Source organism: Filicampus tigris, chromosome 9 (assembly GCF_054856515.1).
Source record: "Filicampus tigris isolate MCC_2025a chromosome 9, RoL_Ftig_1.0, whole genome shotgun sequence".
NCBI classification, from domain to species: domain Eukaryota; kingdom Metazoa; phylum Chordata; class Actinopteri; order Syngnathiformes; family Syngnathidae; genus Filicampus; species Filicampus tigris.
The window spans coordinates 16,212,673-16,225,421 of record NC_141225.1 but is presented as its reverse complement, the minus strand read 5'-3'; the positions used below and the strand labels follow the sequence as shown (position 1 = coordinate 16,225,421).

The 12,749-nt window shown below is 41.2% G+C and overlaps 3 protein-coding genes across 6 annotated transcripts in view; 2 read left to right on the top strand and 1 right to left on the bottom strand.

Annotated features, from left to right (window-relative positions):
* The first annotated feature begins 246 nt into the window (after positions 1–246).
* LOC147142254 (single-strand selective monofunctional uracil DNA glycosylase-like) lies at positions 247–3,113 on the top strand. Of its 2 annotated transcripts, none has more exons than XM_086040930.1 (2): positions 247–564; positions 1,689–3,113. In XM_086040930.1, exons 1-2 carry the CDS (start codon positions 325–327, stop codon positions 2,253–2,255), a joined length of 807 nt encoding a protein of 268 aa, XP_085897056.1. In that variant the 5' UTR covers positions 247–324; the 3' UTR covers positions 2,256–3,113. The 2 variants fall into 2 exon arrangements, with proteins under 2 accessions (XP_085897056.1, XP_085897055.1); XM_086040929.1 differs by having other exon boundaries at positions 247–627.
* Positions 3,114–3,272: 159 nt separating this feature from the next.
* calcoco1b (calcium binding and coiled-coil domain 1b) lies at positions 3,273–12,079 on the top strand. Of its 2 annotated transcripts, none has more exons than XM_086041999.1 (11): positions 3,273–3,410; positions 3,774–3,966; positions 4,443–4,545; positions 4,654–4,871; positions 4,950–5,144; positions 5,227–5,375; positions 6,266–6,335; positions 6,429–6,683; positions 7,731–7,856; positions 8,087–8,154; positions 8,221–12,079. In XM_086041999.1, exons 2-11 carry the CDS (start codon positions 3,826–3,828, stop codon positions 8,246–8,248), a joined length of 1,353 nt encoding a protein of 450 aa, XP_085898125.1. In that variant the 5' UTR covers positions 3,273–3,410; positions 3,774–3,825; the 3' UTR covers positions 8,249–12,079. The 2 variants fall into 2 exon arrangements, with proteins under 2 accessions (XP_085898125.1, XP_085898124.1); XM_086041998.1 differs by having other exon boundaries at positions 4,950–5,162.
* LOC147142252 (retinoic acid receptor gamma-like) overlaps positions 9,378–12,749 on the bottom strand; it is a 40,025-nt gene continuing 36,653 nt past the window's right edge. For both annotated transcript variants that reach the window (XM_086041996.1, XM_086041997.1), the window contains one exon: positions 9,378–11,546. In XM_086041996.1, the coding sequence (XP_085898122.1) occupies positions 11,194–11,546 (353 nt within the window). In that variant the 3' untranslated portion in view covers positions 9,378–11,193. The remainder of the gene's footprint in view (positions 11,547–12,749) is intronic.

Below are 12,749 nucleotides of genomic sequence, written 5' to 3'. Positions count from 1 at the left end.
ATTTTCCATCAATACATTCTTAAATGAATGGAGACAAATCTACCTCTACTTTTATAATCTGATTTTCAATCTCACAATACACATTCTTTAATTTAAATTAATTCCACAGCCTCTTCAATATCGACACACATCTTGGAAAGAGTTTGTGTTTCTGCTAACCCAGCGCCAATGTAGTACATATTCCAGGCCTGGAAGCGGCGGTAAGGGCTCGAGTGGTGGTTGTCGTCTTCCGTATAACCAGACGCACACAGGAAGAAAACAGAACCCAAACAATGAAACAAAGCGTAGCTTATACATATCATATGAGTACACTGAAAAACAACCATGTTAAATGGCAGCGCAGTGTCACGAGGTGATGGCGACGAGCAGGACTCGAAAGAACGCGTAGCACTAAAGTGTACTCCGGTACCGAATGCGACCCCTTCATGCAGGTTTCTGCAGCTCGAACTGGAGCTCAACGCACACCTTCGTGGGCTCAGCTTCGGAGAACCCGTTCGCTATGTGTACAACCCACTGGAGTACGCGTGGGAGACGCACCGATGCTACGTGGAGAAGTACTGTCAGGTGGGCCAGAGCTTCATGTTTTTAGGCATGAATCCTGGACCGTTCGGCATGGCCCAGACGGGGGTGAGTTTACCTTTGAATTACCTGTAGGACATCCAATCAGTCTTCGAGATGACGTCATCGGTCATCTAAATTGATGACATACAAACATGGGAACATCTACATTACATTGATGTTTGTTTTCATCAAAAATGTTGACCATGCATTAGTTGTTCCTTGCTTCCCGCAGGGAGTAAGCGGTGAATATACGTTTTCACAAGTAATACTTAACTGAAATATAAATATTACTCCTCCACATCAAATGAAAAGGCATCGTGTAATGCAATATAGTACATTTAAGGTACAATCAGGGCCACTGTGAAAACTAGAAAAAAAATATGTTGATAGTCGTATATAAAATGTAGATTTTTCTTTTAAGATTCAAAGTAATATATTTGCACGATCAAAGCCGTAATGAGAATGACTATACTTTTTTTCTGGGGGGGTCATGAAAAGTCAGATTTTGGGAATAAAGTCTTGTATTTACAAGGACAATTTAGTATGTTTTCAAGTTAAAAAGTTGTATAGTTATTTTTTTATTCGATTAAAGTCCTAATATTGACAACAAAGTTGTATATTTTTTAGAGTAAAGTCAAATATATTGGGGTAAAACGTTGTACAGTATATTGTCAAGATTATAGTCATAAAAACAATAGCTCTATGATACTGTATTATAAAAATAAAGTTTTGTGTCAACAAAAAAGTAGCATATTTTCCAGATATAATGTTGTATATTTTCAAGATTAAAGTCATACAATTATGAGAATGGCTGCTTGTCTTAGGTGGTTGCATTAGTTGTGTGGGTGGATTTTGAAATTCTCTTGAAGAGAAGACTTTTTATCTCTCTATATACAACTTTAATCTTCATAAATTGTTATCCTGAAGAGATGACTTTGTATCCCAAATACGTATGATTTAAGATTACGACTTTATTCTTGTGTATGTTTTTCCTTTTCAATGTGATCTAATATCTAATACTCCATAGATTTGGCTTTTTTCCCCACAATTTTCGTCAGTTTTAGTCATACATCTATTAGTCAGACTTTGAAATACATAATTTCAAATCTCCACATCATCTCTCCAAGGTTCCCTTTGGCGAAGTGAAGTCAGTAGTTAATTGGCTGAAGATCACCGGGGAGGTTGGTCGCCCCGACAATGAACATCCGAAGCGCCGAATCAGCGGCATGGCCTGCACTCAGAGTGAAGTGAGCGGCGCCCGCTTCTGGGGCTTCTTCAGGAAATTGTGCGGCGAGCCTGCAGCGTTCTTCCGCCACTGTTTTGTGCACAACCTTTGCCCTCTCATTTTCATGAGCAGCAGTGGGAAGAACCTGACCCCCCCTGAGCTCAATGCCCGTGAGCGCGAGCAGCTCCTGCGCTTGTGTGACATTGCCCTGTGTCAGGCCGTGGAGGCCTTGGGTGTCTCCATGGTGATCGGTGTGGGCAGGGTGGCGGAGCAGCGGGCGCGCCGCGCTCTTGCCGCAGCTGGTATGGACGTGCGAGTGGAGGGCATCCTGCATCCTTCCCCTAGGAATCCTCTGGCCAATAAGGGCTGGGAGAGTGTGGCTAAAGCTAAGCTCGCACAACTGGGCATACTCTCTTTGCTTAGTAACGACACGTGGCCAGAATCTTCTCACACTCAAGAGACTTCATAACAGGAAAATTCATCCACCCGTTTTCTATACTTCTTGTCCTCATTAGGGTGGTGGGTGAACTGGATTCTGTCCCAGCTAATTTTGGGTGAGAGGCATACATAAAGTGGACACAAATGTATGCTCAGGGTTGTTGATTTTTTTTTTGGTTATAGGCAGTACTGTATGCTGTTTTTTTACATTTACATTGTATTGTAATACAGTGATTTATTTTGCATTGAAATGTTACCACTTCTCTGTATTTAAATGTCTTCTACTTATATTACGTGTTATGTACTACGTATTTTTTTTTACAAATATAATGGTTATTATATTCTGTGGATCTATATATCCATTCATTTTTGTGATTGTTCAGGTCTCTGTTTTGCTTGGCTGCCATGTCATAATTCCATCCATCCATTATCGAAACCGCTGATCCTCACAAGGGCGTCGTGTGGGTGCTGGAGCCTATCCCAGCTGTCTTCGTGCAATTTCGTGTATTATTTATCATTACAAATTAGAAGGCAACATTTGTTTCACACCATTCAAAGGTAGGCGAAGGACCATAGAACTATAATCTTTGAAAAATTCAAAACAAATTTACCCCTCCTATGTTGATTTTACTGTACGTCAGGATGGGGTCTTGGCTGGATTTAGTTGACATTGTCTGTTGAAATGAAATGGCATCTTTTTATTGTACTTTGTGCCCACTCTGTGCCAAATTCACAAATTTAATGAGTTAAAATACAAAGTTCAAATGATGTTATTCATTTCAATTTATCATAGTTAAAATTAAGTGTACCGTTTGATTGTGTTTTTGTATTTGAATGTTTTGAAGACCACCTTTTGTCTCAAAATAATAGTGAAAAAAAATAAAGATGTTTGGAGGTAAATAAGTGACTAATAGTCATGTCATTAGAACGTGAAGTGTCATAAATAATCCAGTCACTCTTCTTGGTAAACCTCTACGACTGCCAAGAAATGAAAGAAGCGAGTAAACAACTCAGCAGCGGATTATGTGTCCAGAAACACGACTCTGTCGCTGTTATTGACGGGGAACTACACTTCCCATGATCCTCTGGTGTGACTATCCTTAGACAGCACCTGGTCAGCTTTAGTCAGTGTGATGATGGAATCCCGGCTGTGAACGCCTGAGAATCACCAACGTTTTTTTCCCAGGTAAGACTTTTTAAACTACATTTTGATGATTACTTTTTTTTTTAAATGAATAAAACAAGAGACTAGCTAACAGCTTACGTGACTGCTAGCGAAACAGCACTTAAAACTGAGCGCTAATATATTTTTTGTATTCACTCAGGGTAATTAAATAGTGCAATTTCTATCTATCTATCTATCTATCTATCTATCTATCTATCTATCTATCTATCTATCTATCTATCTATCTATCTATCTATCTATCTATCTATCTATCTATCTATCTATGTTATTGTTGACAGTGTGAGCATGTTGTTTATAAACACGTTGTGCGAGCTCACGCTGCGCGTTTCCTCACAGTTTCTCTCAAATGTCTTCTCTGCTCAGCTGTCCTCCTCCTGTTGCCGGATCAGCGTGTGCCTTCCTCCTCGTCACCGTCATGGAGAAACAATATCCACAGTCCACGGTGGTGTTTCGAAATGTGGGTCAGCGCTACTTTCCCCAAACCAGAGTCGAGTGTCACTACAGCGTGACTTCACCCCATCAGTGGAGCAGCAGTGACTGGATTGGCATATTCAAGGTGTTGTTATGGAGTATTTCTTTGAGTGCAAGATAAAATTTTTTTTAAAAAGTCTCAAAGTATAGTGGAATAAAATAACCGAAATGAATGCATTTAAAATGAACCTTGAAAGCTCACATTGATAAAAATGACGGACATTTTCTGTAATAATATAGTTAGTTTTCTAAACCTATAAACATTTTCATTTTTTTCTTTTGTTTCTTCAATTTTAGTTGTATTTATTTCGTTAGTTTTAACTACAATAACCTTGTCAACCACATTTATTTTTACTTCCCTAAAATATGTCTTTTTTTTTTGTTGAGTTGTGCACCACATGAATGATGGAAACATTTTGGAGGGAAAAAAATCATATTTTTTCAAAATCACAAACCCCTGGCAATTGAACAGAGGTGTGTAGACTTTTGATACCCACTGTATTGTGTTTGTCATTTGATTGTGCAAGTGTACCAAATGTTGGTGATCTTATTCCTCCATAGGTGGGATGGTCGTCACTTCGCGAGTACCACACGTACTCATGGTCACTTGTCCCTGAAGGCTACACCGAAGGAAGTGCTGTTGACTGCTGTGCGCTCTTTCAGGGTAAACATTAAACACTGAAAAGAGTTACTTTGTAATTTTGAAAATGTAACCCCACTCTCTAAATGACGGTCACATACATTACGAGAGGAAATGTTGTTGTTTTGCCAGCCTTCTACCTGCCTCGCCCTAGCACGGTGGAGTACCACTTTGTCTACGTAAACAAAACGGGGAAAGTTTGCGCCCAAAGCCGACCCTTCACCTTCTGCGCCCCCAAACCTCTGGATGAGCTGGAGACCCTGAGAGAGGAGCGAAATGAGGACGAAGGAGGAGGTGATGATGACGAGGAGGAGCTGCTCCTGGTGGTCCCCAGAGCTCAGCTGCTGCAGGTGAGAAAAAGGAAGCCGCCCACCGTCCGCTTTTATGGGACACCCCTTGAATTTGTGGATTATATTTACTGTGCGCAGAGTCAGCTGGAGGAGTGCTTGCGCGAGAAGGCAGAGTTGCTGCAGGCTGTGAAGGAGACCAAACAAGAAATAGAGGAGGAGAGGAGGAGCAGCACAAAAGCAAAGGAGGAGTGGGAGAGTGAAAGGGACGCCTTGAAAGAGGAGATGGACCAGCTCCGTCAAAACCTGACACACAAATGTGACGCCTTGAAGAAGGTGGAAGGAAAACACAAAGTAAGACCTCGTACAGATCATCTCATGTTTGATTTTTGATAAATTGTCATATGTCGCTACGCAGGATGTGGAAAGCAGTCAAGAGAATCTTAACTCTGAACTGAGTCAACTCACGGCTGAAAAAGTGCACAGTCAACAACAAATCAAAGACTTGGAAAATGAAGTGGGGATGCTGACTGAGAGGGAGAAGGAGAGAAACGTGGAGTTGGAAAGGCAAGTCTTGAAAACTCGTGATGTGTACAGTGAAGCTCCGCCTCGTCGCACTTCACTTTTCACAAATTCACTTTGTGCCAGATCTCTGGCTAAACAGGAAAGTAGCAATTGGTGCCAAATTATGTCGGAGTGATATATCTCAATTGAGAGATGAAGATATTTGAATAATGTATAGGAACATACAATAATGTACATGCTTCTCTCGCGCACCTTTTAAGTATGGCATTATTGTTCTTTGCAAAAGATAAAGAATATATGCCTGTGAGTATTGTTTTTGGGTTTGTCTTGCTGCACGTTTGTGTTCAGTTATCCATCGCTTAAAGGGTGACAACATGGCCACATCGATGCTAATTGTTAGCCTGTGTTAGCCTTAGATTTTCCCATTGCATGTTAGCATTAAAGTAACGATGGATGTGTGGTTGTTGGAAATACACAAAGTGTAATTCTCTTTGTTTGGTTTGACAGTAACTTACAGCTGAGTGGTAAACAGCTTGAGGCCTCTTTTTGAAGAACATTTACTCATTTTTTCTGGCAAAGTGATTAGAGTCATCTGCCACCATGCAACACGTGAGTCGGCTCACTTGTTTTTCAAGGCACCACTGTAAAGGCAACTATAGACATTTGCCTTTCAAATGAAAGCCCTTGATGAGTGTTTCTCAGATCTGTAATTATTTTGTCAGTGCACTCTCATCATGATGAAATGACACAAAATGTCCTTTATGCTCTAAAATCTCAACTGTTATTTAGATATTCAAGCAACACAAAATTTTAAGCAGGTACCTTGGCTTTTGGCCACTTTGGCAAATTACATGTAACTCCTAGTTAGGTTACTCTTTTTTTTTTTTTTGGTGTGTTTTTGTTTGTGTTTTCACAAAGTCTTTCCTTTGCAGGCTGAAGGAGATTTTGATGAAATTATCCGGTCAGATCAAACACGATGAAGAAAAGAGAAAGTTGCTGCAGGTCTGTAAAGTCCTCAGACACCGAACATGACGTCAGACGCCATTTTGTTTTCACACCAAGGAGGTTCATGGTCGTCGTCCTCCTTGCCCGCAGGCGGAGCATGAGGCCTCGCAGGCGGAGGTCCGCGGCCTGCAGGCTCGCCTGGAGGCGAGCGAGCGCTCGGCCGAGGGACGTCGCGGGGAGCTGAGGGAGCTGAGCACCCGTCATGGCCACGCCCACGCCGAGCTGCACCAAAGCCGCCTGCAGGTGGCCCAGCTGGGCCTGCAGCTCTCTGAGGAGAAGCTTCTCCTCAGGGAGGAGCGTGCCAACTGGGCCCTGGAGAGAGAAGCTTTTAGGAACGCGGCACAGGTAAAGATGTTCCAAAAGCATACATGGGTTACAGACAGTCTCTCTGAATGAGGACAAAGACATGAATTGAGATTGTGTGTGCGTTAGAGTTACTGTACATAGTTTTTGGAATTATTATTCTAATTTGTTTTTAATTCATTTGAGTTCTTTAAAAGATTAGAAAGTTTTCAGAGCAAGATTGTTAGTTGTTGTTTATTTAATTTGGAAAATGCTTTGTTTTCGTTTTACTTTTCATTAGTTTTAGTATTAGTTTGAGCTTTATAACATTTTTGGGGTGTATTTCTTCTGAGAGATTAAAAAAAATACCAATAGCACTTGTGTCCATCCACAAATGAAATACAGGCAGAGTATAACAGTCCGCAGAATTTGAAGTATAATACGTTTGATGCATCACAACTTGAACGTGTTAAATAAAGCTAGGAAGTTCTTGCTTTCCATCCCTTGTTTGCCAAGTTGCCAGTGTCTGAAATGGATTTGGGGCTTGAATTGCTATTGAGAAGTACGCCACATATCCATTCATATTTTTTTCATACATTAATGAAAAAAGGAGAGCGTCGCAGTTCCGTTCGAGTTAAGTGACAAAAGCAGGGGAGCCATAACAAACGCCTAAACCGCACGGACGGCTCGTCATCTGGTGGCGTTTTTATTTTTTATTTATTTATTTATTTATTTCATTGGCTGCCGCCAGATGATGTTGCTTCTCGGCGACACACAGTAAAAGTTCCTCAACTCCCAGATGACTCCTGTTCAACCTTTATTCTTTCAGCTAATGGCCGTGCTGTGATACCGAAACAAAATCAACCCCAACGGCTCATGTATTCAATTTACTGACGAAGACAAAAAAACTCCAAAAAAACCGAAGGACATTCTCGGTACAGTTAGTTATTTTTTGTGCAAATGTTAAACGTAGTTTTAGTTAGTTTTCATTTTTAAAAGCCTTTTTAAGTGTTTTTTTAAATTTCTTTCACAAAAATCTTTTATCAATTTTTTGTTTTCATGACTTGACGTCAGTTTTTGTTAACTATCGCAACCTTGGTGTGTGGGTAGGCTGACCAACAGAAGGTGGAGGAGTTGAGGATTGAGGTGCAAAGGAAGGAAGAGCGACTACGAGAGGAAACAACCCGGATCGAGAAGCTGCAAGCAGAATTTTGGAGTGAGAATGACAGCGAGAGCGTGAGTCTACACACACTTTTTTTTAAAAATATAGCCGCAGGTACAGTGGGCTGCATTGCCATGACTCAAATAAGATTGTGTACTATCAAATTGCCGCCAACTCACTTCGTCTACCGTAAACATTGGCATGTCATGTAACCTGATCACAATGACAGAGTGACGTCACTGACGAGTGCTGCTGATTCAAGCGCCCCCCTCTCATTGTTTACTTGTTCTGCTGGCTCAATCAGAAGCAGACTGGCCAGCACAGTGACAAGAAACAAGCGATGCTGCCGGCACTTTCGGACCCTGTCTTCAGGTGACCTCTCCACCACTTAAACAAATCTCACGTACAAGCCTTTAATTCAAGATGTTTCCTCTGCAGCGAATTGACGGGCTCCATCATGTGGTGACGAAAAGAACTGCAAGTTTGTAGGTTGAGATCGACGTGCGTACCTTGGGGCATGATTACCAACCTTTGAGGCGAGGCATTCATTTTACAGTCAGAAAATCTCGCGGCAATACACCCAGATAAATGTTACAAAATGATTTACTGTATATGGAATAATAATCCATAATTACAATTGTCACTTATCCTCTTTGCCAGCACATGTTGACAGGTAGATAGTAATGCTATTTTTATTTTAATATGTATTCATAGCAAATGTATCTAATGAGGTATACGCACACCAAATATACCATCCATCGCTTATCTTCAAGAGGGTTGCGGGCGTGCTGGAGGCTGTCCCAACTGTCTTCTGGCAATAGACGGTCCACATACGAGCTATAAATATACGACTCTACTTTAGTGTATCTTGTCAAATAAATTGAACAATACAGTAATGCACTTGTATGAATGGCAATAGTGTATACACGGGATAATTGTATCTTCTGCCATCTAGTGGAAGAACATTAATTGTTCTTTTCACCGTAATTTGAGCAAAATGATCATTTTCTGACCGAAGAAGTAAAATCGGACCCACATCACAGTGGTTGGGAGTCACTGCCTTAAAGCATTAATGCGTAAAGAATGAATGTGGATGTTTAACTGGTGTGTGTGTGTGCGTGTGTGTGTGTGTGTGTGTGTGTGTGTTTCTTGGCTGTAAAAGACATTGAGATGAAAAAATGTATTTCCAGAGAAAATGATACCTTTGCTTGAATGGTTTTGTGTTAGCATGTTATGAACTTTGTTCAAGTGTGTGACAGAAAGGTTTGCATGGCTCTTGTGTGTAACTTAGGTCGAAGCTAAAACGTCACGTCAAGCCACTTGACGCTTTCTCTTACGGCTCACGTTTCATTGCCAGGATTCAAGTATGACATTTTACACTACTTCTAGGATTATCATGCCACTTGTATTGATGCTAGTGAATTCAGAATGCCTGCTTTTAAGTCACAGTAATTAAATGAAATGCATTATGAGTGCCTGGTACATAACGTGAGGGTTTTCACTTGACATTTGTCTTGTCGGATGACTTTTGTATGGTTCACATGCTCATTAAGTGTTTGAAAGTGATGACAAATACAGCTGCACGCCGACAGGGGTGAAAACACAAAGCGCCTTTTTATAAAAAAAAAAAAAATACAGCCAAAATAACAAGCACACCAAAGAAGTAAACTACATAGATTTAATACAAACAGAAACAAATGAGCCCGTTTATGAGATGTTTAAATCTCTCCACATGGAGATGACGGAGGCGCTCTGTGATTATTAAGAGACACAATGAGATGGTTTGAGCTTCAAAAGTCATCATTAAATATTCTCCGTATATAACACAACACAAAAATGTCACAACCATCAAGGCGAGCAAATTTTAATGAGCCAAAGTTGTTTTGATTTGTCAGAATGGATACTTTTCGCATGTCGATGTCCCCATCAACCTTGCATGCGGCTTTTGTTTTATTGCACTGGCTCAAGTTCAGGAAAAAGACCAACGAAATGAGAATTTATTGCCCCTGTAAGATCCCGGTGCTGAAGATCTAGTCTGTTTGAAAGCAACCAACATTTAACAGTGCAAAAAAATTTGACAGATTTTTGTAATTTGTGACATTCAGAGTGAATTAACATTCGTCTTAAGCCTTTTTACATGAATCCTATTTAATACTTGGATGACATTCTGTACATTCAGGCTCTGCATGTGGGAATCATATAACAGCTAGAACTGCGAAGATGTGATCAAAAATTAATATTTGGCATCGTAAAAATGACCACTGTGTCCTACGTGTGCGTTTGTTAGCTGTAAAACGAAGTTTTGAAAATAAATGGAGGTTGACTGGAGATGGGTGCAGAGTTAAAGTAGGCAAGTAATCATTTTTTCATACAGTTAAAAAAAACACGCACACACACACACCTGAGGGTTGCTGTGATGTAAAAAGTTCATAATGGCTGCTGGGGCATCTTTATGGCTTCACTGCGTCCTCTTCACTATGCAATGCTGAGTACTGACATGGAAAGGCATCTGAGCGCTAATGTCCATCTCAAGTTGTCCCACTAGTGAGGACAAAGAGCGTATGAGTACATGGACCTTCAGCTGGCTATCAAAAAAAAAAAAAGGCTCAAAAGGCTTTCCGTTAGTGACATCACAAACGGTTTCATCTTTGAGTTGGGAATCATTGTGGTTGTTTCAGATTCACATATGGATGACGTTCATGTCGAGGGATGGAAATCGATAAAAATGGAGCAAATTTGATTACATATCGATTCTCTCTGGGTGAGGGAATGAAATAAACATGGGTTTGCTTGCCTTAACTCTTTAATAACTTGAACTGCCGGTTCAAAGAAGATGCAACTTTGACGATGCTACATTTCACCTGAGCGAATAACAGAAAATATGCAACAAATGAACCTACCGAAATCCAGAGACATCGATTGTGGCAAAACCCTTCAGCGTCAGAGGAATCGAATCACTCATTCTCGATTCCCATCCCGATTCATGATGTGAAAGTCACTATTGCTTGTTTTGAGAAAATGTTGACCACCTGGAAGACCATTAGAAGTTGGGAGTCCTGCTCTCATGATGTGTCACTTTAGCGCATAAAAACAGACACGCACGCAGTCAAGAAAATGGACAAAGAGCTGAGACAATGCATCATACAATAAGAAAGTATAAGTAGCGTTTCTTGTAACCCCCCCCAAAAAAGAAGAGATGCTTTCTATACAAGGGTAGCCCTTTTCCCGAGGAGGGGGACATTCCTCATGCCACTGCCCCCCCCCCCCTCCCCGCCTCCCTCCTGTCACTGCAGACCACAATGAGTCGCTTGTTGAGTGCTTTTGCTCCGTCCCTCACTCCCTGTAAACTTTGCAATTCTTTTATAAGAGCCTGATGGTGTGAGGATGAGGATGCCGGGGGAAGGAAGCGTCCTACTGCGTTGTCCCGCTTTTTTTGTGTGTGCTGGCCCCCCCCGCCGCCGCCGCCGCCCCCCACGGCTCGGCGTCACTGTCCGCCAGCCGCTCCCTGTCCTCGTCCCAGTAGTCGTCGTCCTCGTCCTCCTCTTCCTCCTCCACCGCCGACTCGTACGTGGACTTGTCTTCTTCCTGCTTGATGGTTTGAACGGCGGGCGGCGCGGGAGGCGCGGCGGCAGCGGCGGCCGGGACGGGGCTTTCCGCCGAGTCGCTGCTGTCCTCGAAGGCGTCCGGGTTTTCCAGCATCTCCCTGATGAGCGGCGGCATGGGGCCGGGGATCTCCATTTTTAGTGTGATGGCTCTCTCTGCACCTGAGTGGACAGACGGGTATAGAATGACACTCAACGCAAATAGTGAAAATCCATGAGTAGTTTTGTAAATCTTGCCAGAAATGGCAACAAAGCACTACTTTTGTCGAAATGAAGCGCTTGAATTCACTTCAACATAGTCGCTTGGCACCAAGATCATCCTGTTTAAAGGCGGAACAGAAGGTTGAGAAGCATGTTTTAAGGTGATGTAGAAGGTGGACACACGAGTTTAACCCATTCACTGCCAGATATTTTCAGACCCTCTTTTGCCCGAATGTTTGAAAAAATAAAAAATATATATAATTTCCTTGGATTGAATGGCTGGACTGTGAAAAGACAAGTGAATCCCTTAATGAATGAGTTAAAGTGGAATCCAAGGCCAAGTGTTGTGTTTAAGGGAAAAATGAGGATGGAGACTAGGGCTGCAACAATAATTTTAATTATCGGTTACAATCGGTTGTTTGTTTTCAATTAATTGATGGATCTGATTAAATGCACATTTTAATTCCCATTACCTTTTGTTCAAAAACAAGACATTATTTAGAATTGACAGTGCGGAAAATGCACAAGGAAAGTGATTATGATTCAGTTACTGGTTTGGTCCATAAATGTCCGAAAATAGAAAATATTGTTGATCATTTGTTTCCAAAGCTCATGTTTACAAATGTCTTATCTTGATTAAACACAAAGATCTGATTTCGTGGCGGATTAGAGAAATCTGATTAGAGAAATTGTTGTCAATTAATTTATTCATTATTGCATCTCTAGTGGAAGAGATAGAGAAGAGTAGAGCCCCACCGATTAATCAGCCAGCCAGTGATTGGCTGATAAGAAATATTAATTTATATTTATTAATTACCCTAACGCCCCCCCCACCCCCCAAAAATGTCCCCAAAAACAAAAAACCTGCCAATTTTTGCAAATTTTCCTGTTGTAAATTAAATTACTAAATGGTCAAAGTATTGTAAAACAGCGAAATATTATGCCTGTAATTCGAATCTTTATTGTTGTAAGTGTTAATGGACCAACAACAAAAGTATTTTATTCATGACATATTTTTAAATCAATCAGCCAATTAATCGATTATCGGAATTGTATTCTGCCCAATACTGGAACTGCCATCAGACCCCCCCAAAAAAAATCTTTTCATCAGTTGGGCCCTGGTGAAGAGGCACATTAAAAGGGGGAGAGGCATTTTTAGGGTTG

Bases quoted from the DNA above. Each gene is read 5' to 3' on its own strand.
- LOC147142254 (XM_086040929.1), top strand. From the start codon at position 325: ATGTTAAATGGCAGCGCAGTGTCACGAGGTGATGGCGACGAGCAGGAC. The intron at 628-1,688 runs GTGAGTTTACCT...CATCTCTCCAAG, and splicing joins TCGGCATGGCCCAGACGGGG to GTTCCCTTTGGCGAAGTGAA.
- calcoco1b (XM_086041998.1), top strand. From the start codon at position 3,826: ATGGAGAAACAATATCCACAGTCCACGGTGGTGTTTCGAAATGTGGGT. The intron at 3,967-4,442 runs GTGTTGTTATGG...ATTCCTCCATAG, and splicing joins ACTGGATTGGCATATTCAAG to GTGGGATGGTCGTCACTTCG. The intron at 6,684-7,730 runs GTAAAGATGTTC...GTGTGTGGGTAG, and splicing joins CTTTTAGGAACGCGGCACAG to GCTGACCAACAGAAGGTGGA.